The sequence below is a fragment of the Podarcis melisellensis genome (assembly GCF_964234715.1).
Source record: "Podarcis melisellensis genome assembly, chromosome: 11".
In the NCBI taxonomy this organism is placed as follows: domain Eukaryota; kingdom Metazoa; phylum Chordata; class Lepidosauria; order Squamata; family Lacertidae; genus Podarcis; species Podarcis melisellensis.
Window position 1 is genome coordinate 41,320,036 of NC_138543.1, and position 26,165 is coordinate 41,346,200.

The following is a 26,165-nucleotide window of genomic DNA, read 5'->3' on the forward strand; positions in this document are numbered from 1 at the left end:
GGGAATTGGGTGTTGTTGTTTTTTAGTCTTCTGTTCCTGGAATCTTCTTCTGGAATTCACAGAGTAGGTTTCCTAACTCTTGTTTCTTATACGTAGTATATTATGCTTACAGCTTTGTACAAAAGAAGTGACAGGAAGGCTCAGCGAGGTCTGGAATGTGAAGAATGGTTTCTTCAAATGCACCTAAGTTTAGAAATCAACTAATATAGTTTTCAGATGTCCAAATGGCTATTATACATTATAACACACAGTGAAAATATTAAATATATACTGTATAATAAACAATAAATAAATGAATGATGTATGCATCAAAAATAATAATTTATCTTTTCAGGTTTGATGAAATGAGTAGAACCTACTCGGTTTTTTCAAGTGGGGGAGAGAAAAACCTCAGGCTCAAGGACTGGATGTGCCCCCCCCCGTCTTTCTATTCATCCCACAGAATTCCCATGCCATTTTTTCCCAGGCTCCCAGCATCACCAGTCATTCCCAATACCCTCCTTGATAGCTTTTGCATGGCTGGAATGTGTGGTACCTGTGATAACACCTTTTGCTTGCCTCGATGGAGAGAGGGTGTTAGCAGGTGACCAAGGGCTTTCATGAATGAAGGAGAGTTTCTGTGGACCCTGTGCTTGGTTGAAAATGTTGCACCATTTTCTGACATCCTTTGATATTTGCACGTCTACGAATTTTGCAATGTAGTTTGCCAGCAAAAGTAATGTGTACAAAATTGCACACATTAGGATAAAGTTTACGTAAAAATGCGTATTAGACAAAATAACATGAAATGCATTATATTCTGGGAAATGGCATACATAAATTTATGTACTAGGAGAAATTCACACTAAAATGCTGATGACTTTTCGCGATGACTCGTAAAAATAATGATAATTGCAAACTGATGTGGAAATGTGGAGAATTGAAGTTAAGACTGAAGAAATGAGAAACTGAAAGAAACTGAAATTGTGAGATTCAGCCATCCCTATCTTCAACTAAAGGTATCTTAACTTGTGTCTCCATTATTTCACCCAGCATAATTAACTGTACATATTACATTCTTTTATCCTGCTTTCTTTAACATAATTTGTGTTGAATAATAATATTTCTTTTGCTGCTTGTAATATGGGCAGCTTTTCATTCTACATACCACTGGATCTGTTCCAGAAGAGTTTGTGACTGAATTTGGTGGACTGTTTTTTTTTTTTTTAAAAAAGTTTCTCCTTTTTTGGGCCACATCTGTGTTAACACTTCTATTTTTATCACCTCGTTAGGATATTTTCCTCGAGGAAGCTCAAAAGTGCCAGCAATCTCTTTCATCCCATCAGATATTGTTTGGTATTTTACACAATGAGTACTTCCTAAATATATTTGCAGAAGACGCCAGGAGCAGCACAGTCGTCCATAACAGAAAGACATTCTTGCATGGAAATGTGTGTGTACATTTTACACACACACACACACACACACACACACACACACAGCATCAAAAAGCATGTCATGCAAGCATGTCATTCAACTAATCTCTAAAATATTATATGGATTACAGTGGTACCTCGGGTTACAGACGCTTCAGGTTACAGACGCTTCAGGTTGCAGGCTCCGCTAACCCAGAAATAGTGCTTCAGGTTAAGAACTTTGCTTCATGATGAGAACAGAAATCGTGCTCTGGCGGTGCAGTGGCAGCAGGAGGCCCCATTAGCTAAAGTGGTGCTTCAGGTTAAGAACATTTTCAGGTTAAGTACGGACCTCCGGAACAAATTAAGTCCTTAACCTGAGGTATCACTGTACTATGATTAACAAAACATAGTATTTTTTATTTATGTTGCAAAACATTTTGGCTTCCACCTGAATCAGCTGCTCGAAAAAATATATGAAATGACAGTGTTTCCAAGCAGGCAGTTACAGAGCTTTGAGGATGGAATGCTCAAAAGATCTTCATTTGCTGAACCTAAACGATGCTGGTGCTCTCCTCGAAATTGAGCCCATGTGCAGGGGCGAAGGAAGGCGTCGTGACACCCGGGGCGGGCATCACTACATAGGGCGCATGTGCGGCATCGCTACGTATGATGCATGCGCCGTACATGCGCTGTACATAGCAGTTTGCCGCCGGCACCGGGATCCTCTGCTCGTGGCTGTAGCCACGAATGGAGGATCTTTCACATGTGGCTGCGGCAGCACGATGGCTGCTCACGCTGCCCCAAGCCCCCGTGGGGTGGCTTCGTGTCACCCCTGCAGACATGGCACCTGGGGCGCGCACCCCCCCCGTTGTAATGCCACTGCCCATGTGGTGTTAGTGGTAGAGCATCTGTTGTTGCACATAGGAGCTCTCAGGTTCTATCCCTGGCAACTTCCAACATGACTGACATACATGCATACATCATTTCATTTGTATTCCACCTTTCCACAGTTCAAACCATGCTCAAGACGGCTTATAAGGTGAACAACACACATAAAGGCAACGTAACAGAAATAGTCACAAGCAATAAATAAAGCATTAAACAATACACAACCAAACTGAACGATTTCCACATAAATCACAAGATCTAAAATAAAATAAAGATACAAAAAACAACCCCTCACAAACAATGCTCCAGCCCGAGAGTCAATTCAGTAGCCTCAGCTTTTGTAGCTGGAGTCAGTCAGGGCCCAGCCCTCCCAGGCCTGGTGGAAAAAGGCCTGTAAGGTCTCACAACCAAGAGGGTCTCTAGCCTCTTCAGCAGCCTCAGCTTCTATAGCCGGAGTCAGTCAGGGCCCTGACCTCCTGGGGCAGGTGGGAAAAGGCCTGCAAGTCAGGGAGCAGGTCTTCTGGGACTCACAGTCAAAAGGGACTGAGAGAGACCCCTGCCTGAAATCCTGGAAAGCCAATACCAGTCAGTGCAGGCAATATTAAGCTATGCTGACCAATTTTCTGGTTCAGCGTAAGGTAGCTGCCTCTCTTCTTATGGCTTAGGATAGTCCAGGAACAAGTGCACATTCTGGGCTCACAATAAAGGCTAGGAATAAAACCTGCTTTGTGTATATTCACTCAGTTTGGCATACTTTGCTCCGTGACAATAGTTCAATATTTTCAGAAGTTGTTGGCAAGGAGAAGGCGAAAAGAACAGAGGGAGAGGAAGGGTGTGGGCGCTGGGTGGGCCAGTTGGGTTGCCAGAGAAAAGGAGCAAAGGGAGGGGGACGAGGTTCTGTGAGTCATCACCACCAACATTCCAACATTCCAAACTGGTTTCAAACGTCTTTGTATTTTCTTGGAAGCCACATTTGGGTAATAGCTTCTATTTTAAAAGAAAATAAATCACACCATGGATGCCACATTCTGGATGAGTTAGATGTTCTTGAATTTGCATAGCAAATCTGCAATCACTTGAAATACCCATGCCCAAAGAACCTCTGGTATGTTTGTGACTCTTAATGCTCCACATCCCCAAAGCCCTCTGTCATTCTTGTATTCAAGATATCCCCTGCAACGCAGGAATCTCAGCTAAAGCATCCATGACAAATGGCTACCCAACCTCTGCTTAAAAACCTCCAAGGAAGGAGAGCCCACGAGTTCTCAACGGAGACCATTCAACTGCCGGAAACCTCTTACTGTTAGAAAGTTTTTCCTGATGTTTAGTCGGAATCTCCTTTCTTGTAACTTCAAACCATTGGTTCGATTCCTATCCTCCAGAGCAGGAAAAAAACAATCTTGTTCCCTGTGACAGCCCTTGAGATATCTGAATATGGCTATCATATCTCCTCTCAGTTTCCTCTTTTCCAGAGGAAAAACATACCCAGCTCCGTCAACCGTACCTCATAAGGCTTGGTTTCCAGCCACTTGACCATTTGGGTTGCCTTCCTCTGCACATGTTCCAGCTTGTCAACACTCTTCTTAAATTGTGGTGCCCAAAATTGGACACAGTACACCGGGTATGGTTTGACCAGTATTCCGGGTGTGGTTCTTATGTTCTGGAACATCCAAGGAGACTCTCAGGTTGGCTCATGATGACTCAAAAGAAGCAGCTGTTCCAAGGGTCTTGGGCTTCCTTTTGTGAATTCCCCACCATTGTACAAAATGAAACTTTTACATCTCTCCTGGTGGAGTGTCCATTGCCGAGGATGGGGAGATTGTCTCTGGGACAGGCAGGAGCGAGGCAGTGAGAAGTGAACAGCACTTACATGTCATGCTCCGTCCCCACTGTTGTCATGTTCAAAATTGCTCTCAGTGCAATAATAGAAACGTCAAAAGATTCAAATTCCTAATTAGAAGTAAGAAAGGTCCATCGCCTTCCAAGATTTATTTCTCTTCAGCAATGATTCTCATGAGGAGAGTATCTCTGTCCTACCTCCTACCTTCTGAGTTTGAGCAGCTGTTCTATTGGCTCTTCTTTGCAATGGCTCTGAAAGCCTGAATGCCGTTTGAACAGAAAGAAATGTGAACATTTAGCCTTGGTTTTCTCCAATGGACGACCTGAAATTTCTCCACCAGAGTCAATGGAGTTCAGAAACAGGAGGTTGTGTTGTTTCAGCCTCACCTGGCACACACTTGACACTGCCTGCATGCAGATCAGATGCTCTAACGCTCAGCTGCAGCCCTTCCCTGTGGTCTTAAGGTAACTTGGAGCCTGGGCAGAGAATCATGCCCATAAATTGGTCCTCTGCTCCTGGGAACAGCAAATCAGCCAAAAGATACTGAACTGATAACTGTCAGATATCTGAAGGTGAAAACACAAGACCTTGACACCTATCTTACTATGTTGTCTTTGTCATGTCTCTTTGAATACAGTGCCTCAGTTAACTACCTAACCTAAATGTTGACGGGATTATTCTTTTTGTTTCAAATAAGAGTTTCCTTTAGCAGGTGTGCTACCATTTTTTTTCTTTAAAGCGCCCTTCTCCAATCTGGGTTCCTCCAAATGTTGTTGGAGCACAACTCCCATCACCTGTGAACATTGGCCATGCTGGCCGAGACTGATGGGACCCACCATCCAAAACATCTGGAAGGCACCAGGTCAGGGAAGGCTACTTTAAAGTTACAAGACATCGCTTTATATTACCAAGGTTGGTAGCAGGGGTTTAGAAAATGAATTGACCATGGCAGCTATGTAGTTAGATATACGATCTCTCTTTTTGACTTCGGGAGCTGCTTTTGTGAGTGAAAAGGGTGATTTGCAAGGGGATCGAGCCAATGTCGTCCTGAAGGAAAGGTATGTAACCTACTACTGCTCTTCCTCCCCACCCCACCCCCGTGCACTTTTCTGGCAGACATCCTTGAGCATTTGAGACGGATATGAGAGTTTTCAGCCCTCACTGGAAAACAACCCAACTAAACATAACAGATTACATCAGCTCAGGCTTTTCAATTCCTGGATGGCAGCAGCGTGCTAATCCAACCTTCATCCTGGATTTCGCAAAGTAAAACAAGGGAGGCTGGCAAGAAGACAGCTTGAGGAAATTGACGACGGCAGGCCTGGTGAGCAGTAGGCTGTATAAAGGCTCAAAAAACGGCAAGCTGATCTCCCAGCTACTACTTCTGGTCCTTCACTGCTACGTCCCAGCAGCAGCAGCAGCAGAAGACCTCAGAGCTAAATTTCTCAACCTGCTCTTCTGCAGTGGAAACCGTGCACCTAGCACCAAAAGACATGAATCGTTTTTTGGTCTTCACTCTCTTTTTGGTACCCACGAATGCCGGACCTACCTGGAGTACCAAGTATGCTGTGGACTGCCCCGAGTCCTGCAACAGCAGCGAATGCAAAAGCCTGGTGCACTGTAAGAAGCAGGTGCTGGATGACTGCGGCTGTTGCAGAGTCTGTGCTGCAGCCCTGGGAGAGACGTGCTACCGGACCGTCGCAGGGATGGACGGCGTGAAATGCGGCCCTGGATTGAAGTGCCAGTTTTTTTCCGAAGAGGATGATTTTGGTGACGAGTTCGGTATCTGCAAAGGTAAAGGACAGTTGCTGGATAAAACTGCCAGTCATGACAATTAGGATGATACTACTCTCCGTGTGTAGTGGCTGGTGATTTCATCCAGAAATACACAATTAGTACTCTTTATTTTAAAAGCAACAGCAACACCCATCCACATTTGAATTATCCTGGCATAGCAAAAGCCTCTCTGAGATGGAGACAGACACAAATGGTTATTTATTGTTAAATCAATATTATGTCTAGTGCCTTCATTTCACAGTTTGGTAAGGTAGGTCGTAATTTCTATGTTTTGCAAACGGAGGCTGAGGCAGGGTTGCTTGAGGCTTCCAGCAAAATCTATGGCTGAGGTAGATCTTAAACCTAACCAACTCTTATGCTGGTCCCGTACCTTCCAGAAACTACCCAGGCCTTATCCATTTGGAAAAGGACACTTTTATCAGGAAAAACATTTAGTGATTGACTGGGAGAGATGCACAGAGGGAAAAACTCTCAGGAGGGTGGTCCTAGGTGAAGATGTCCGACCAGGAGTATAGACGACCAAGAGAACATAGTCTCCGCTCCACAACAGGAGTTGTGATACAAAAGATTTGTGGGGTGAGAACCCCACACCCAGCAGTGAAGATACAGGGGGATATTCAATGTTAGTCATACTCAGACCCGTTGAAATTAATGGGCACGACTAATTTAGGTCTATTAATGCCAATGAGTCTACTCAGAATCACAATGAATTGGGTGCAATCTGTTTTCGTGAACCAGAAAAAGCTATCCCAGGTGTGCATAGCTTCCATAGCACCAAGATGGGTCCTGTGAGCCTTCATATCCCTGCAGGTGCCTCCTTTCCCCCTCTCTCCTCCCCAGCACCTAACAGGTGTTTTGTACTGTCAGAGATACAGCCCTTATTGGCACCAACTTTGTTAGAAGCAGTGTACGTACTTTGTGAGATAAAGGTAATACAATTTTTGATTGTTCCGCTTCAGACTGCCCATGGGGTGCGCATGAACTTTTTTTTAAAGAAATGCTGAGTGCTGTCTCATATTAAAATGTTAAACCTTTTTCTCTAATGAACTAGTCTGATACTAGTTTGACATATATGGGCAGAGTCTTTTCCTCCTATTCTTTCTCGTTTATTGTTTGTATATTCCATCCTTTTTTCCAAGGAGCTCAAAACAGCATACATGGTTCTTCCCCTCTTCTTTTAAACCCCACAACAGCCCTTTGAGGTAGGTTAGGCAGAGAGGCAGTGACTGGCCCAAGTCAGCTTCATGAAGAAATGTGGATCTGAACCCTGGTCTCTCAGGCCCTAGTCCGACACTCTAACCACTATAACATACAAGGAGCTCATTTTAAAATTGCATTCTCCCATCTGCAGTCTGAAGTTGTATACACTAGTCCAATCTACCACTTTTACTCTGCTTAATACGTAACCTAATATACAGATTGTTAGGTGCCTGGAAATGTACAGAAGTATAGTCTTCTGATCAAGGGAAGTCATGGTACAGCTCTGTTCTGACTTGGTGCCACAGTTTATGAAGGATATTGACAAGCTGGAACACGTGCAGAGGAGGGCAACCAAGATGACCAAGGGTCTGGAAACCAAGCCCTATGATGTATGGTTGAAGGAACTTGGTATATTTAGCATGGTAAAGGGGAGATGTGATAGCCATCTTCAAACAACTAAAAGCCTGTCACATGGAGGATGGAACAAGCTACGACCCAAACCAATGGCTTCAAGTTATAAGGAAGGAGACTCCAACTAAACATCTGGAAGAACTTTCCGATAGAAAGAGCTGTTCAAAAGTTGAACAGACTCCCATGGTGGATTCTCCTTCCTTTGAGGCTTTTAGGCAGAGATTGGATGGCCATTGACAGCTGAGATTCTTGCAGTGTTGGGGGTTTGGACTAGATGACTCTATAGGTCTTTTTCAATTCTATGATTCTATGAAAATGTACATGTCCTTATGGTTTCTGCCTAGGGGGTAATAGCTTTTGGAAGCTGGGTTTTGGATTCCTCAAAGCTGGCTACCAAAAAAGACATTATTATTTATAGGATTCTGATGGCCTAAGTGATTTGAAACGCAGGTTAGCATGCTTGCACATGAGCCAATATAGACAGTGCAGGAAGGTAGGTCATTCCTAGGTAAGTATACTTAGGTTTGCAAGGACTGCATCCTTAAAGTCTAGACATATTCCCTGGGAGTTAATCTCATTTGATGTTCTCAGCACTCTCTTTGCACTAAAAGTGCACTCATTTAAAGCCCATGGCTCTCCCTTAAAGGGTTCTGGGAACTGTAGTTTGTTAAGGATGCTGTGAACTGTAGCTCTATGAGAGTGGAACTATATTCCCAGCAATGGTTCTTCGGGGAACCATTTGCTTTAAATGTGCATCGGTATGCTTTAAATGTATGCTGCAGATCGTAAGTCAGTGGAAACATGATCACTGATAGTGAACTTATGTCATAACTGGTGCTATCAGTACGCCAGACCAGGGGTGCCAACTTGAATAAAATATTGTGGGGGCCCAGGTAAGCCCAACCCTGCAAAACTGATCACATTACGCAGTGCACAAACACCATTTGAATGGGAATGCCCATCAACTTTGCAGGGGCCCAGCCCCCTCAAATATTTTGTTGTGGGGGACCGAAAGCCTCATGGTCTCTAGGAGTGGTCTCTATGCACCAGAGGCTTGGGAGAATCCAAAGTTTGTAGAACTGCAACAACAACAAAATTGGACTACTGACTGAGGGGTGGGGGGAATGGAATGGCGTGTCTAGTAATCTGAATAGGATCACTGGGCATGACAACATTATGTTGAAGGTCCCATGCATTTACTTAGGTGCTTAGGCTTGCAGGCTTACGTTTTGATCCAATGGGGAACGAGAACCTTCCTGTAAAATAAGCTTCAAACTGGCTAATCACCTGTTTGAAAGAGGCTGGGAGTCAGAGGAGGTGCTGCAGTCAGTTTCCCACACTCTTTCCCAAGAAGCCTGATTACAGTTTATTAAAGAGCTACGCAAGAGCAGGCCGGGAATGGGTTGTGTGGGATCCTGAAAAGGTTCACATGCAAGAATTCCTCACCCATCTACGAAAGCATGTCCCTGTAGGTGATGAGTCCTAGTTGGAAGGAGGTACTTGAGTGGTTTCTTAGGCAAGGCTTAAATGACTTTTGAGGTTGCTTCCAGAGTCCAGACAGCCTGTTCACTGCACATTTCTCCTAATTTGTTTGCAGGGAGATTAGACAATCTTTGGAGATTTATTGAGCATTCATTCTGATATGTTTGCAGGGAGGTTATGGGACGTTGCATCAAGCACATGTTTTCTCATGCACTTCCATGCATTCCTGCCTTCATCACTTTTTTTTATAACAAATAGTTTTGGGGGTTTTGGGGTGGGGGGAATAGGGGGCAGCTATGTTGCGAAAGACCTCCCAACCAACTTGAATTGCATCACTGAATTTGCCACTCAATGTATCCCACTCAAAAATAGCAACAGCTTGGAAGCCCCCTGAGTCTCCCATGCACAATATATTTGGTGGTGCGGTCACTGCAAGTGGAGAGTAATTAGAAGAGATTTATAGGAGAACAATTCTTATGTGTGTTTTAGCCAATGGAGATTTTATGTTTGCATTTCAAATGGATGTAAATGAAAACCCGCTTCGTGGCCTGCTTTAATTTCAGGAGCGTGGAATTGCTTTCTGCTGCTGCGTCAAAGCAGAATCCAACATCTTGCAACGGGACTGGCCTTTTAGTTGTCTTCCTGGCACATTACCAAGCTTTAAATATGTAGTGGTTAGTGTGAGACTTTGGCTGGGGTGTGGGGATATGGCTTCAGATCTCCACTCAGCTACAAAGCTCACTGGGTAACTTGGGGCCGTCACTATTTGTGGTAAGAAGGAAAGGCCATCTTGTAATATTTGCTTTTTCATTTCCTGTTCCATTCACACCAAAACAGCCTCTGTCAGTAAACCACGGCATCCAGCTTCGCTTGTTTAGTCCACTGCTTAAATGCTATAGTCCAGCATAGCAAATGGGAGAGGGCAGTGCGGTTCTGTGGCACTTACCATCTAAAACTCCCAAAAATCTTCAGTAGATAAAAACGCTAATGCAGATCATATAGAGGACTGTAGGCAATGTTCTGTATTATAACACAGAGAGAAAACCATACTGCTACAGGAGTCCTGAACTGGGGGGTGATGGGGGAAAGCCCTAGACAGGGCTGCTGGACAAAGGCATTTTACCGCCTCAGGTAGAGCAGCAAAGAGTAACACCCTCCAAAAAAAGCCAAAATACAAGGGACCCAAACCTGGCAAATATTTTGGCAATTTAGGCAGAAAATCCCACAAGCACCTTTCCTTTGCCTTGGCAGCAACAATTCAATCACAACAAAGCTCGCTAACCTAATAAATCTAATAAATAACGTAACAATTTGTTATTTCATGACACGGCAGAGATAACTGTTTAATTCCAACCAGTTTATCTCTAGCTAGCATCCTTTGTTCCTCCTGATTATATATATTTTAGAAGATTGAAATCTTTGTTTAGCCTTCAGGAAAGGCAAAGGAAACAATTTAACTGAACATATCTTTTGCAAGTAATAAAGCAATGTTATTAACATGCTTGCAACTGTGGAAAATATATGAAGAGATATAAACACACACATGTTGGCATTGTTGCTTTTTTGCTTCTTGAATTGCTTTCATATTGATTTTCACATTGTTTTATTATGAAGATCTTTGAATCGTTAGGGGGGGGAGAGAAGTGAAGTTCAAGGTACATAATCAGTGTCTTCCATAATTAGGAATCCATAGAATCATAGAATTGTAGAACTGGAAAGTCTCCAAAGGGTCATCTTGTCCAACCCCCTGTGATTCATAATAGATTCACTGCTGATACTTTTTCTGTCTTGCAGAGTGTCCGTACGGGACCTATGGACTGGAGTGCCGAAGAACCTGCAACTGCCAGTCTGGCATATGTGACAGAGTAACTGGGAAATGTCTGAAATTTTCATTTTTCCAACTGGCTGCTTCAAAGCCCCCCAGCAGACTAAAGCTAATTCCACATGCAGGTACGTGTTAATTTCTCAAAGCAGGAATGGGGAAACTGGTTCCTTCAGGCGTTGTTGGACTCCACCTCTTGTCTGTTCCAGGCAGCATAGACAACAGCCAGTAATGATGAGAGTTGTAGCGCAACCATGTCTGGAGGTTCCCATCCAAGCAATAGAGCACCCTCCTGTGCAAGTGTGTTGAATGAACAGGAGCTGTGCATGAGCACCACGGCACTATGCAGGGGAGCTTTCTGATAGGAGCATCTGAGCATAGAAAGCTGCCTTATACCGAGTCAGATCAATGGCCATCTACGTTGACCGGCAATAGTTCTCCAGGGTTTCAGACAGAAGACCTCTGCTGGAGAAATCAAAGGATGAACCTGGAGGTCTTCTGCATCTGTTGGCCGGCAAGACTCCTTGCTGCCTTTGTCCCAAGAGATTAACATAGGTGTGCTTTGGAGATCCATAACACCCAGTCATCAGACTACACAACCACATGCACCTCTCCAGGACTGCATGTGCAAGTAACTTATTCTGCATGCACAGCCTTTTTGAAGGGCATAGAATCATAGAGTCATTGAATTGTAGAGTTGGAAGGGACCCCCGAGGCAGATTGGTTAGATCAGTGCTTCCCAAACTTTGGTGTCCAGCTGTTTTTGGACTACAACTCCCATCATCCCTGACCAGTGGTCTTGCTAGCTAGGGATGATGGGAGTTGTAGTCCAAAAACAGCTGGAGACCCAAGTTTGCGTTAGATCTATGTATGGTAGTGGGAGATAATACACAGAATGATTGTTAAGCTGAAGACCAGAAGAGGATGGAGGGACAAGGTCTCCATGACTGTAGCCCTGATATTTAAATATCTTCTAGATCTGGTGTGCAGAACCTGTGGTCCTCCCCATATTGCTGAACTACAACTCCCATCATCCATCGCCATTGACCATGCTTGCTGGGGCAGATGGAGTTGTAGTTCAGCAACATCTGGAGGGCCAACGGTTCCCTGTTCTAGATGAAGACACAAAGGAATGGGGGGAAATTATATAATAAACTCTCTCTATTTTAAACTTTCAGAGAATGATATGGGATCCGGTGATGGCAATTCTGTAAAAGAGGATTTTGTCAAAGAAAAAGCCATTAACTCTCCAATAACGAAATGGCTAAACCCTCGCTGATATTAGCCTATATGGGCAGGACTTTCAAAACTGATGTGCTTTCTTCACATTTATAATGAATGTTCAGCAATCTGCTCCAGCAAAGGAAATAGTAATGTGTAATAAACAAATAACCGAATCCAGTCTGTAACTTCAGGAAAAGAGTGTAAGACTGTGTACAGTGGACATGTTTTAAAGAACACATCTTAATTGTCATTAGAATACTAAAGTACATTATGAACTGTTGAATGTAAACTTTTTTGAAAGGACACATGAATCTAGGAGTCATCTCAAATCTGCAAGCCCTACACAAAATATTCATTCATTTAAAACATAGGAATTGTATGGTGACAGAAGTCCACCAAAGTTAGGAAATGTAAATTTTATAGCTGATATCCTGATAGACTGATGAATGTAATAAAAGGGACTAAAATCAGTATTAATTTTGAATATGAAGACTACAGTTTTACGCATATTGACATGGAAGTAAGAGCCATGGAATTCAGTGAGACTTATTCTTGTGTAAGCATGCCTAGGATCAGGCTGCCCTGCCACAATCCAAGACACAGCTAAACTTGCAGGCAGTTGAATCCTGTGTATGTTTACTTGGAGTTACACACTACTATGCTCTCTGGTAAGTGGGAATTGCTGCCTTTACCCAATTGAAAATGTATCCATGCCCTTAAGCGCCCCCCGTTCAGTGTTAAATGGTGGCTTAAAACCACATATTTTAGTGATATAAATCCCATCAAATTCAATGGGATTAAGGCCGCTTGTCTGCAGGATTGCACCCTCATAGTTTTGTTAGTTTCCTTTTACACAGGAAAGACCACCAGCTAACTTTCCACAGCTCATAATACATATCTCAAGTGTGACAAACCCAGGCAGGTTTACAGCAGTTTTAAACAGTGATTCAGCTGCTAAGTAGATTATATGAGCTACTGATTATGTAAAAACACTAGAGCAAATATTGTAAATAATGCATCTGTGGAAACAGAATGAAGGAAGCTGGAATTAAAATGAACTTTCTGTAGGAGATGTGGAGTTTTTATAAGAGCAAACTCTTACAGGTCATCAAAGTGTAAAAAATAAGTTAGGGGCAGCCCCTTAGGCCTCTTAATGTATTTATTGGTGCTGAACCAATTTTTCCCTGCTGCAGTAGACCAACATTTAGACTGGCTTCAATTTGTAAGGCTGAGTTGTCAGTCTGAAGACGGGAGTTCACAATGGAAGTGCCAACACAATCAGCAGTACAGAAAAGTGCAAACAATTCCTGTGTAAGTCAATGGATCATTTCGAAGCAAGTCAGATTTGAGGCTCCTCTGGGAAATTTTTTAGTCAAATAAATGTGGTTTGGCAGGCATAATGAGAGAGTTTATTTAAATAGTGCTGTGAATACTTTCATGAATTTAGTTCTTTTATTGTTGCTCTTTGTCAGATATTTGTGACTATGATGGATCTTTGAATGTGCATGTATAAGCTCAATGTTTATAAGTGTATATGTGTATTATTGCCCAATAAATCAGATAGAAACATATTGCTTCCACATTCTCTTCATGATAGTTAGGGATGATGTGAGTTGTAGTCTGACAACATCTGGAAGGCCACATGTTAGCCATCCCTGCAATACCTGATGTCACAATATACTGTGATCCTTTAAACAACAACAACTAGAAGTGTCAGAGATTAAAATTGGGACCTTCTGCATGTAATCTAATTTTGAGTTACATTCCTTTTTCCATTTTTAAGACAGAGCAAAACAAGCTCAGTCGGTAAAGCATGAGACTCAGTCTCAGGGTTACGGGTTCAAGCGCCACATTGGACAAAAGATTCCTGTGTTACAGGGGGTGTGGTCCCTTAAAGGTAAAGGTAAAGGGACCCCTGACCATTAGGTCCAGTCGTGGCTGACTCTGGGGTTGCGGCGCTCATCTCACTTTATTGGCTGAGGGAGCCGGCGTGCAGCTTCCGGGTCATGTGGCCAGCATGACTAAGCCGCCTCTGGCGAACCAGAGCAGCGCACGGAAACGCTGTTTACCTTCCCGCCGGAGCGGTACCTATTTATCTACTTGCACTTTGATGTGCTTTCGAACTGCTAGGTTGGCAGGAGCTGGGACCAAGCAATGGGAGCTCACCCCGCCACGAGGATTCGAACTGCCGACCTTCTGATCGACAAGTCCTAGGCTCTGTGGTTTAACCCACAGCGTCACCCACGTCCCTTACAACTCTACAATTCTATGGTTCTATACACTGGAAAATTGATTTATTTCACTTGAAGTCTAATTATTTTGGGCCCCTTTCACCTCAAACAGCTTCCTCTTTAGTGATACAATCCTGGCTTCTATAGAGGTCATTGGATAAAGGAGTGTTCTTGAAGGCTGATCAATGTTATGCAACGGTGGCTGGAGGTATAATCCAAAATGCATTCTATAAAAGGTTCTGACACAATCAGTGACTAAGGATCACATACCCACAACAGAGAGCTGAATGAGGCTGGAATGCATTCTGAATCTTGTCATACTGAATAAAGGATAAAAAGACTCCATAAATTGATCAGCTTGCTGCCTTCCTTCTCTAAGTTTACAGTATTTGCAAGCATGGTTCTATAGGTGAAATCCTATGCCATAGGAAAGTCTGTCAATTTCAGTTTATCGTTTTTCCTGTTTTAAGATCAGTTGCCCAAATTTTGAGGTTTTTTTTAAAGCTCTCATAAAAAATCATCAGAATCTTAATGTGAATTTCTCCCGATATAAATATTTTTGTATGCAATTTTGCCTAACATGCACATTTTTGCAAAGCATATTTCCCCCAATATTTATATTTTCTTTAATAGTATTTATTCTTGCATACTATTTCGCTGATATATGCATTTATATGCACACTTTCTCCTAGTATGTAAAGTTTTGCACACATTGCTTAAAAGGACAACTGTGTCATGTTTGCACACGGTTTTGGACAATGCAAATTAAGCAGCTTCATTTTAAAGGGGGACTGAATCAAAATTTTCCCCCCATCTCTAAGCGGAATTGGACAATAGGACTTCCTCTTCTCATGCCTGCAGTCCCACTGCTCTGGAGTGTCCCCCCAGCTCTTCAGAGATTGATCTTCCTTTTTATAACTCAGTGACATACACACTGTTGTTAATAAGTTTAAAAATAAATAAAGCTATTCTAATGACAATTTAAGGTTAGAAAATTGTAGCTAGTGTTGTTCAGGCTGAAACACAAATAGCTCAAAATTCATGGGCATGAAAAACTGTATGAAAAGTTTTGGGCATGAAAAACTGTATGAAAAAGTATGAAAAACTGACTTCCTTATCACTGTCATCAGAAGATCAGCATGAATAGAACTTTTATAGGGTGCTAAAGAGCATGGATTAGTCCATCTCCGGGGTGCCAAAGGATATATTTTGAATGAAAATACCATTATTAACACCTGCACACAGCATCGGATGTCTTTAAATGGTCTGTTTTTGATCACCACAATGTTTTGAAAGTATTTCCTGACACCTGGGAATTTGGTAAATATTTCCTGTTTTTATTGTGTCTAGAGAAAACAGGAATTTTCCAAGTTGAAACTGGTTCATTGACAGGCTCTTAGAAGGGTTACAGTTAGGTATTTATGGATGTGTTTTGCTTGTCACAAGAGGTTAAAACAAAACTATCTGATTTTGGGGTTCCTCTGAAATAAATGATCTCTTGGAACAAAATCGCAATTGAATGAAATGATTGTGCTAACGCTATATTAATTTTTATAGGTTTTGAGATTATTCAAAATACTGACAAGCAGAGATCTGCAACCATGCAAACATATTTTTAATGTGCAATGCTTTGTCGGTAGCCCCTTGATGATTCACACAGGAAAACCACACGTGCAGACTTTCATACATCCCATTTATCTTTTCATTCTGTATGACTGCCATCCTAAATGCCAGAAGTTAGTTTTGTATCAGCATGCATACAACATGAGTACACTGATAATGCAGAGTACTGAATGAATGAATGAAATCTTTATTGCAAAAAGCTATAAGCCATCACAATTGGTCACAATGCGTAAAATACAAATAATTAATTTAAAACTGAACAGCAACAACAGCAAAGCAAACACACAGAAATGCAAAATATCACACCTGCATAAGTTAAAGCACTCCGCTTCTCACACACACCCTTATGATACTTGTCTTGGTGCCTAGCTCTCAACGTACTTGCAGCCAAGGCAAATTTTGCAACCTGTGTGCAGTTATAAATACAGTACGTTATTGCCAGCCAGGAAAATAGAGATTTGCTCAAAGGGAGGTCAGTTGGAGAGAGAGAGAGCAAAGGATGTAATCGATGAATTTTTGTCTAGGGGATGTATATAAAGGGCATTGTAGCAAAAAGGGTTGAATGTCCTCGACGTCTCCCGACTCAAAGATGCATAGTCTTTGGTACACAGGAGTGTTATTAAATCTTTCCACTGGAGTAATATTATTTATTCATTAATCCTTCTTATACTCCACTCTTTTTCCTGCTATTGCTCAGGATGCCTAACAACAATTTTAAAACACGATGAAAATATTCTAAAAATTAACCACTAATCAATACAACACAGAACAATCACATACACAGAACAAGAACACTGACATAGGCTGCAATCTTCTCAGCATTTAAGTGAAAGTTACCCTTAGGAAATACAGTGCGTATTAACTTTTGAGTAGCCACAGATAGAAGATGTGCATTTTACAGTCGGTCACTGTTGTGCTGATGATGCTTGTCTTTTCAGCTCACAGCACCTCTTTCTTCCTCCAGTAAGCAAGAATACCTAAATTCTGCCTATTTTGCATTTGTACACAATTGATTTCTTGTTTTTACACCAATGTACAAATGAAATGTTTATGGTAACACAAAACACACATTATCCTTATACTTGTATCTATCATTCCAAAACATGATGAAAAGCAACCAATGTTCCAAAAGCTTATTTGCTTTCCTCATTAGATGCTCCTTCTAAAATATGTCCTCTTAACCATTACTATTTCAGAACAGATTTTATCAAACATTCTGCTGCAGGTGGAAGGTTACTTTTCTTCCACTTTTTGGCTATGGAGATTTTCCGCTGCTGTCACTAAGTTAACTATTACTTCCAAGTCTATTTCTAGCGCAGAAATATGCTATTTTTACATAGCCTAAAAGCAAATGTTTTGAATCCAGGGATAACAAGTAACCTCTTATTTCATAGATTGTATTACAGATTGCAGTACTTCCACTGCTGGAGGCAGTGTACAGTGGTACCTCTGGTTACGTACTTAATTCATTCCGGCGGTCCGTTTTTAACCTGAAACCGTTCTTAACCTGAGGTACCACTTTAGCTAATGGGGCCTCCTGCTGCTGCCGCACGCTTTCTGTTCTCATCCTGAGGTATTACTTCCGGGTTAGCAGAGTCTGTAACCCGAAGTGTTTGTAACCCGAAGTGTTTGTAACCTGAGGTACCTGTTAAGTTGTGGGTGAAAATATCAGACGACACAGCGATTCTTCAAACAGCTCTTGTTTATTCACAGGCCAGAACAGAACAGAACTGAAGGGTTCAGCCAGCCTGCTTATCTAGAGCTCCACTACAACACAACAGTAACCACTTTCTGTAACTATCCAATCACTGAATGTCACTTTCAATCCCTTATTTGCATATGTGGACCTGAGTGAAAACTATTTACAGTATCCCCCTGCTGGCCCAGGGTGAAAACTTCAGTACATAACAGTACCACTGTACTTCTGAATGCCAGTTTCTTGAAATCACAAGTGGGGAGAGTTATGTCCTGCTTTCAGTCTTCCCACGGGAATTTGGTTGGCCACTATGAGAACAGGATGCTATTAGCCCATAGGGCTCTTCTTATGTTCTCAGAGCTGCTGAGACCAATTTAGTGGGTCCAATGATCAAGAAGGCAGTTTCTGCATGTGCTATAGAGGGAAGAGAGGGGCAGATGGGGCTTATCAACTGGTAGCCCATGTAGGAGAAGGAAAACTCTGATCCTAAACTTCCACTGCCTTGCAGGATAGTTTCGGGAGAAGAATAGTCCAAGGAGAAAACCCTACACAAATTGGGAGTGGAGCCCCTAAGACAGTTGAATGGTGCCTTGTTCGCCTCCTTCCGGCAACTCCTGCAGTCCAGCTGGTGCCAAACATGGTCAACAGCACCAGGACAGCAAACTGAGCAGCCACACAGCTCACCTGCTGACATGGATTGCATTTTCACTTAAATTGTAGTCACAATATCTAATTCTTCATCTATAAATAGACATTAGCATCTGCAACTTTTATGCAAATGTATTTTGTCATCCCCCCTTTTTTTTACAATGCATAAGTGACCCTTTCTGTTGAAGGTAACACTATCACAGTAAGATGACTGGGAAAAATAAACTTTAATTTCCTCTCTTATTTCCAAAACGATGTAAGTTCTGTGCTCTTCAAGCTCATAGGAAATGCACCTCTTAAAATGGACACATGGACTGAAACTCGTATCAAAGGATTCTGCCCTCTTGCAAGCAAAAGGGCTATTTTGGAAGAGCAAAACAAACAAACAAACAAACAAACAAACAAACAAACAAACAAACAAACAAACTGAAAAGCTATTGAAATCCAGAAACAATATTAGCATGTTCCTGAAGACTGAAGTACAATGGGAAAAGAGGAATGCAAGAGGGTCCCTACAGCTATGACACATTTTCCTCCTTGTTATTTTTAGTTTTCTATTCCTGATTTTTTATTTTGGATTTCACTTGGCTTCCCCTCCTGCCTCCCCTCACTCATTTATAGCTCTTCCTTATAGAGTGCATTTCATACATTCTTTCCTTTCCTCTAAAGGAAACACAGGGACTCATTGCCAGCTTAAGGAGGACATGTTTGTCTTGGCAAAGTGAGATTCTTGCTTTAGTCTATTTAGGAAAACTGTTTATGCTTTTCAGCTTTCTAATATTCTGGGCTTCATAGAGATAAGGAGGCCTAGAGAACATTGATAAGCCAGGCTTGAAATTCTACATTGTTCTGATATTATCCCTTTGGCAGGGGGGAACAGATGAATTTTGGATGCTGGATGCCGCTTAGGGTGGTCATGTGTCCTACGTCATACTGTGCAACTGTCCCATTGTAAGTGGGACACCCCAGATTTACAAAACCACTATGGCTTCTTATTCCATTCCCAAATGTCATTTTTTGGCTCCCACGCACTGTCCGCTCCTCTTCCTCCTTCCGGAAGCGGTGCCAGCATCCAGAGGTGTGGTGCTGACTTCCGGAAGTACATCGGCAGGAAAGCTGAGCCACTGTGGCACTCAAGGTGGCAGCAACGGGGGCAAGGGCAGGCAGGCAAAGGTGCATAAGGGCTTGTCAATGGGAGGAAGCTGGGGGGCAGGGTCTGAGTGAGAGGGGCCATCCATCAAGGTCATGTCCCGATTTCCCTTACTGGGATGTTGGAGGGTGTGCTCCTTTATAGAGAACTACCCTCTATTTGGGAAGCGGGTGGCGCTATGGGTTAAACCACAGAGCCTAAGACTTGCTGATCAGAAGGTCGGCGGTTCAAATCCCGGCGACAGGGTGAGCTCCCGTTGCTCGGTCCCTGCTCCTGCCCACCTAGCAGTTTGAAAGCATGGCAAAGTACAAGTAGATAAATAGGTACCGCTCCGGCGGGAAGGTAAACGGCATTTCCATGTGCTGCTCTGGTTCGCCAGAAGTGGCTTAGTCATGCTACATGACCTGGAAGCTGCACGCCGGCTCCCTCGGCCAATAAAGCAAGATGAGCGCCGCAACCCCAAAGTCGGCCACGACTGGACCTAATGGTTAGGGGTCCCTTTACCTTTACTTTACCCTCTATTTAGAAGTAATCATTTTTCTGGAGACCTGTCCAGTTTAAAGAAAATGAACCACCAGAACAGAGAGCCTTCAGCAAGTTACCCATCCACAGCAGACTGAGCAGGCACAAAAACCACCAGTTCACAGTTGCCCCCAATTTGACAAGTTGTGCTGTCTTTCTATTCAAACTGCAGTGATTTGCAACAATATATATAAACTATCATGTGCAAATTTTATGCAAATCTCTGTCCTCTTTTTTCTTTCACTTTAAGTGGTTGGCCTATCTATTCCTAATTTCCACCATGCAACAAAATTTTCCACCCTATCTATTCCTAACTCCACCCTCCAACAAAACATTTGGCATTTCCAAGTGGGGATAGTGTTTCACAGCGCTACTGTCAAAATTATACTGAAATGAAACTCCTATTCTATACAGGAATCTGCCTCATTCTACTTCGCTTCTTAGGTTGGCCTACGTACTCCACTTAGCTCATAGCTGTTACAATCCTTTAGCCGTTTTGCAGAGAGAACATTTTCTTTTTCATCATTGTTAAGACTATCAATGGCAATTAGCCACTGCTGGAGGTGGTTTGCCACTAAATGCCAGTTGTAGAGAATTGCAGGAGGGGAGAGGGCTATTAAGCTCAGGTCCTGCTTGGCTGATGTGAGAGCAGGTTGCTGGACTGGATTGGCTTGATCCAGCAGAGTTCTTCTTATGTTCCTTGCAAGACACTTCTCTTTCCTGTCTTCTTTGGTGATCACTCATAGCTGAGTAAGATTGTCTTCCATAAACACGGTTTTAACAGTGAGTCCGTGACTATGGAAGACAATTCTAGATCCACACATCCTTCCATGGTGGGGACATAGGTTTCTGGGTGTGAGTTGATCATGGTGAGGGTTTGCCAAGAATGCCTTCCTCTTAGTGCGTTTCTCCTTTTCGTCCCGAGTTTGAGCGCATTCAAAACCCATGCAGAGGGACTCCAGCTCCTTAATGTGTTCTGGAAGTAGGTGACTCTCTGGTCACTATTTATTCACACCCGCCAACATTCTCCTCCCATGAAAGTAGGGACGCCCTATTCCACCACTACCACCATTTTATTATTTATACCCCAAACATCTGACTAGGTTGCCCCAGCCACTTTGGGTGGCTTCCAACATATATGAAAACATAATAAAACACTAAACATTTTAAAACTTCCCTCTACAGAGCTGCCTTCAGATGCCTTCTAAATGTTGTATAGTTACTTATCTCCTTGGCTCGGGAGGTCGCATAACTCCGTACCCTCCAACATTTCTCCATTGAAAATAGGGACGTCCTAAGGAAAAGCAGGACATTCCGGGATCAAATCAGAAACCAGGAAGGCTTCTGTAAATCCAGGACTGTCCCTGGAAAATAGGGACACTTGGAGGGCCTGTTTATTAACTTTCCCCCTCAGTTTACCACTAAAGTGCTGATAGTGCACAAACACACTGTTTCATCATTACATCAACCCTGTTAGGTTCAGAGATTGAGTGGCCCAATGATCACTTAGTGAATTTCTTGGCTGTATAGGACTCAAACCCAGTTCTCCCCACTGCTAGTCTGGAACTCCTACTATACTAACTACAGTGGTACCTCGGGTTACATATGCTTCAGGTTACCTACGCTTCAGGTTACAGACTCCGCTAACCTAGAAATAGTACTTCGGGTTAAGAACCTTGCTTCAGGATGAGAACAGAAATTGTGCTCCAGTGGCGCAGTGGCAGCAGGAGGCCCCATTAGCTAAAGTGGTGCTTCAGGTTAAGAACAGACTGCCGGAACAAATTAAGTACTTAACCTGAGGTACCACTGTATACTATACTGCATAATGAGCATAAATAATCATAAATGCACAATAAAAGGATATCTAGAGGGGCCCTATTGACTGATGACTTGAACCCCTGTTGTGACTAAAATACATGATTTGTCAACAATGTTGTGCTGGGTGAAGTCTATTCTGTTCCCCACCCCACCCCCCTCGAAGTATGTTCTCCTCAGGAAAAGCGCAACTTCATCCACAATTGGTGTAAACAATGTGACCTTCAGATAGAATGGAGCCAAAGGTCCTATGAATAGCTTTCCTTGTGAGGAAGACGGCAGAAGTACTGTTCGTTAAGACATGAAAATGACCTGAGGCTGCAAGCCTGATAAACATTCCTGCTGTTAAAAGAGTTGCTTACTTTTTTCACTTAATACATTCAGGAAGCGTCACAGAATAAAATAAAGCAGAATGAATCTGCCGCTAGGGCAAATATTATTGTGCCAAGCGCATGTTGAAGAATACACCTGCAATAAGACACCATTCTGGTGTATTCATATACACAACCTTATTCTGGAGCACTCTCAGCTAGGAACATAAAAGTTGCCATATATGAAGTCATACCACTTGTCCATCTTACTCAGTTCTGTCAGCACTGACTGGCAGAAGATCTCCAGGATTTTAGGCGGGGGTCTCTGCCCGTCCTACTTGCATGCAAAGCAGATACTCTATGGCTGAGCTCCAGGCTATGGGATTTTGAGCACTGCAATCAAAACAATAATAAAAACATGCACATTTATTTTTAAACCCTGACATAATATAGTGCGGAATTCGGTGGCCAGAATTAAAACTATTTTGTTAAGACACCCAACTATGGGCTCCATTCCTGTGATTAATGGAATGTGCTAGTTTATTTTTCCCTTGAGAATCCAAAAGGCTTAAAAAAGGATCAGAACTGAACAAAAGCCATATCAATAACAGGAAGCTGTTGGTGAGAAATACCCCGATCTTCCTGTAAATTCACGTCACCACGCTCCTCAGGGACAAAGGTGCATGAACAGCATGGTAAATAATTATGATTTAATATGGGCTTTGCAATGTTGTTTACTGCACAACAACAAAAAAGAATTGTTTCTCAGGGTGCAAAGAAAAGGCAAATAATAGAAACCCGTATCAATCTAATCAGGAAACGATGATGTTATGTCTGGGTCAGCTGCTGAAAACAGATTGTAACCCATCAGGGTATCAACTAGATAGCTATACATGGACCCAAGTAAAAATATCAGTGGTAGAAAGTCTTAATGTTAAAAGGGAAGTAAGTTGGTGGTCAGGGGGTGGGGTGGGGTGGGGTGGGGGAGGTTGAGGGTCGACTTCCTTTTGAGTGCTGAGATTGCACACAAGCACAAATAGTACGGACAAGATTGCAGCACTTCCACGAAAGGCATTTACCATATAGGTTTGGCATTTGGAGGACTAGTTTTTCAATAACCATCTTGAACTTTTGCCCAGTGCAGTGGAGGAATGTTGTGGTTTGATTGCTGGAGAAACGGTGGGAGGCAAAGAGTAAATGGTTATGCAGCTTCTGGGTCAAGGGGTCTGGACTGAGCGGGAGGTTCTGCATAAATGCAAAGCTTTGAGGATACGTCTTCGCCACAGGTCCTTGTCAGTATTCCTGTTCAGGGTCCCAGACAGCTCTTTTTACTCTCCTGACATTTCTTCTTCAATTGTCAAACTACATTTTGTGGGCTACTGAACATATTTGGTCCTCAATGCATTTTTTTTGGGGGGGGGGAAGAAACTTTATTGCTTTCAAGCGTCTTTTTGTACAAAACCTCAGAGTTAAATGAGCAACAGACACCACCCTCTTCTTTCTGTGGCCCCATTTGGCTACAGTCTTCTGCCAGAGTTTGCCATTGGAAGGAAGGATGGTTTGATTGGCAACTGGGAACACTGGACCTGTGAGAACCTAGCCTCAAATCCTTCTCCAGGGGATGATTTTAGGGACAAACAAGAAGTGGCAGGTTTGTTGGCTTAAACCCAAATCTTTCCCACATGCCTACAACTATGGTGCATGTGTGTCTAGTTTTTACAGTGAAAAGGGCAAATGGGTGAGGATGTTAAACTCTCCCTTTCCTGCAGCACACTAAATACGATTGTTTTTGCTGTTTAATTTACAGATGCAGGGCATGTAAAAACAATAAATGGAAAAATAACACAGAACTGGAAAGGACTTGAGCATCTCCACATCACACGATGACGACTGAATGTATAGACAACTGCCTTATCTGAAAAACTAACAAAAAACATGCTTGCCCTGAACAGTGAAAGTGATGTGGATAATTTTGTTGAAATATGGTACTCTTTTGTAAGCTATTCAAATGAACATTCTCACCAAACTCGCAAACAAACTTATGGCAAAATCTGATAAGCCAATCTTTTGCTCCTGGGTAGGTGGGGAAGTGTGGAGAAATCTATTTTTTTGTTTATATTTTGTTGCAAAAATCAATAGCAATTTGTTTTAGAAAAGAAAGAAAGCTGCATTTTACCAGCTAAACAAAAATACGCTGCTGAGATCTGCTAAGATGTAAGGCGTGTGGTCTACTTTGTAGTGCATACACGACTTTCTTTCATTTCTTCAGCAGTGAGTGATGAAACCTTAATACATGGTTAAATTGTTGTATTACTTAAATTTAGTAATTAAATGCACTTTCAAACATTGTGCTCTGTCACTTTGTTCTCACAAACTCTGCATACCAAAAAGAAGAAAGAAAAGCATTAAAAAAAATCTGTGGGGTCTTGCATCACTGCTTTATCCAGCTTCTTTCCCAAAATATTTTGGAGATAATCACGCAAGCAGTTATGTAAAGGCCACTTAGAACAATGCAGTCTTTGTGAAGAAGTCTGGGGAAAAAATAACTTGTGCAGAAAATAATCCTAGCCTGGTCTGTCAGATTGTAAAGCTTAAGTCTGTTCAGGTCAGCATCAGTTTTAGGATGAGAGGTTTTTATCCACAGGTTTTGAAGGAAAAAATCCACAATGAATTTCCCACCCAGTGTCACTATTGCAGAAATGAGTTAACATTCTATGAAATAATGCTAAGTATTAGCATCTGAAAAACAAATTTTCACTGAAGAGGTTTTGACTGAAGATTTATTATATACATGAAGGAGCGTCTCCACCCCCACCATTCAGCCTGGACATTGAGATCCAGCTCCAAGGGCCTTCTGGTGGTACCCTCACTGTGAGAAGTGAAGTTACAGTGAACCAGGCAGAGGGCCTTGTCAGTGGTGGTGCCCGCCCTGTGGAATACCCTCCCATCAGATGTCAAGGAAATAAAGAACGTTCCGAACACATCTGAAGGCAGCCCTTCATTTTAACATTACTACTATCCTGCAAAGAAATCTGTGCAATTGCTCTTCAAAAATTCCTGTGTCCCCGCTGGAATTTCTTTTCACCCCGTTTGCAATGGATGCATTGTGAGAATTGGACATGAAGGAACATCTGGATTTGCTATAGCTAGGGGAGAAATTTGGTTCATTTCATATTTTACCCAGTTGTCACTTCCCAAAACGATACATGAACTGAAACGCAGCTAACTTTTGAAATTCACATTTCTCTTAATGTAGTTCTCCAACAAAAAATATGTACCAAAATGCATATATTAGTGGGCAGCGTGTATAGAAATACATACATTGATGAAAATAACAGTAAAATGCATTGTATGAAAATGCACTGTATAAAGTTGAAAAACTTGAAATAGAAACTTGATTCAGCAAATGTAGAGCTGTTCAAAAGACAGAGGAAATGTCTACACTTCCTGTCAGGCTTATCAGCGGTGGTCTTGCGGTGGGCTAGAAAGACCACTAGTCAACTAGAAAGCAGCTTCTGACATCAACTGACACGCTGAAGAAACACGTAGGTAGGGTTGTGGTACGATGTTCTGAAATAGCTAGCAGGCTTGCTAAAAGTCACAGCTGTCCATTGAATCTGCAAAACTAGTTTCGATGTTCAAAGATTTCTGTAGTGTCCTCGAGATTTGGCAGCATGCACACTCAGGTTTGTTTATACAGTATGTCATGAAGACTTCAAAATCCATAATACATGGCAACTGTGATTAATCATACTCCAATAATTCCAGGGTGACATTCATGAAGTTCACTGGGTAACCTTAGGCTAGTCACCATCTCAGCCAACATACCTCACAGGATTCTTGTGAGCATTAAAAAAGGGGAGAACAATACATGTTACCTTCAGCTCCATGGAAGGAAGGTGGGTTGTGAGTGTAATTTTATTGATTAGAACAGTGGTTCCCAAAGTGGAGTCAGGATCATCACATTTCTTCACTGGAAACACATGCTTCCACCAGTCTCTGAGGAAAGCAATGAAACAAATTCAATTCACATGCCCTCCACTCTGCCTCACTAGGAACTAAATTTTCTTTCACGACCATTTTTCTGCCAAATGCAATTTATTCCTTC

General features: G+C 42.4%; 1 protein-coding gene and 1 long non-coding RNA gene across 2 annotated transcripts in view; both read left to right on the forward strand.

Moving 5' to 3' along the window:
• LOC309380292 overlaps positions 1-18,686 on the forward strand; it is a 45,727-nt gene extending 27,041 nt beyond the window's left edge. The window contains exon 2 of the long non-coding RNA XR_014172815.1: positions 17,652-18,686. This is a non-coding gene — a long non-coding RNA (uncharacterized lncRNA). The remainder of the gene's footprint in view (positions 1-17,651) is intronic.
• ESM1 (endothelial cell specific molecule 1) lies at positions 5,382-13,630 on the forward strand. The gene is made up of 3 exons (XM_081930061.1): positions 5,382-5,919; positions 10,810-10,965; positions 12,016-13,630. The coding sequence occupies exons 1-3, from the start codon at positions 5,619-5,621 to the stop codon at positions 12,114-12,116; spliced, it is 558 nt and encodes a 185-aa protein (XP_081786187.1). The 5' UTR covers positions 5,382-5,618; the 3' UTR covers positions 12,117-13,630.
• Positions 18,687-26,165: the final 7,479 nt, after the last annotated feature.

Coding starts and splice junctions, on each gene's coding strand:
- ESM1 (XM_081930061.1), top strand. CDS start 5,619: ATGAATCGTTTTTTGGTCTTCACTCTCTTTTTGGTACCCACGAATGCC. Junction 5,920..10,809: donor CGAGTTCGGTATCTGCAAAG/GTAAAGGACAGT, acceptor TCTGTCTTGCAG/AGTGTCCGTACGGGACCTAT. Junction 10,966..12,015: donor AAAGCTAATTCCACATGCAG/GTACGTGTTAAT, acceptor TTAAACTTTCAG/AGAATGATATGGGATCCGGT.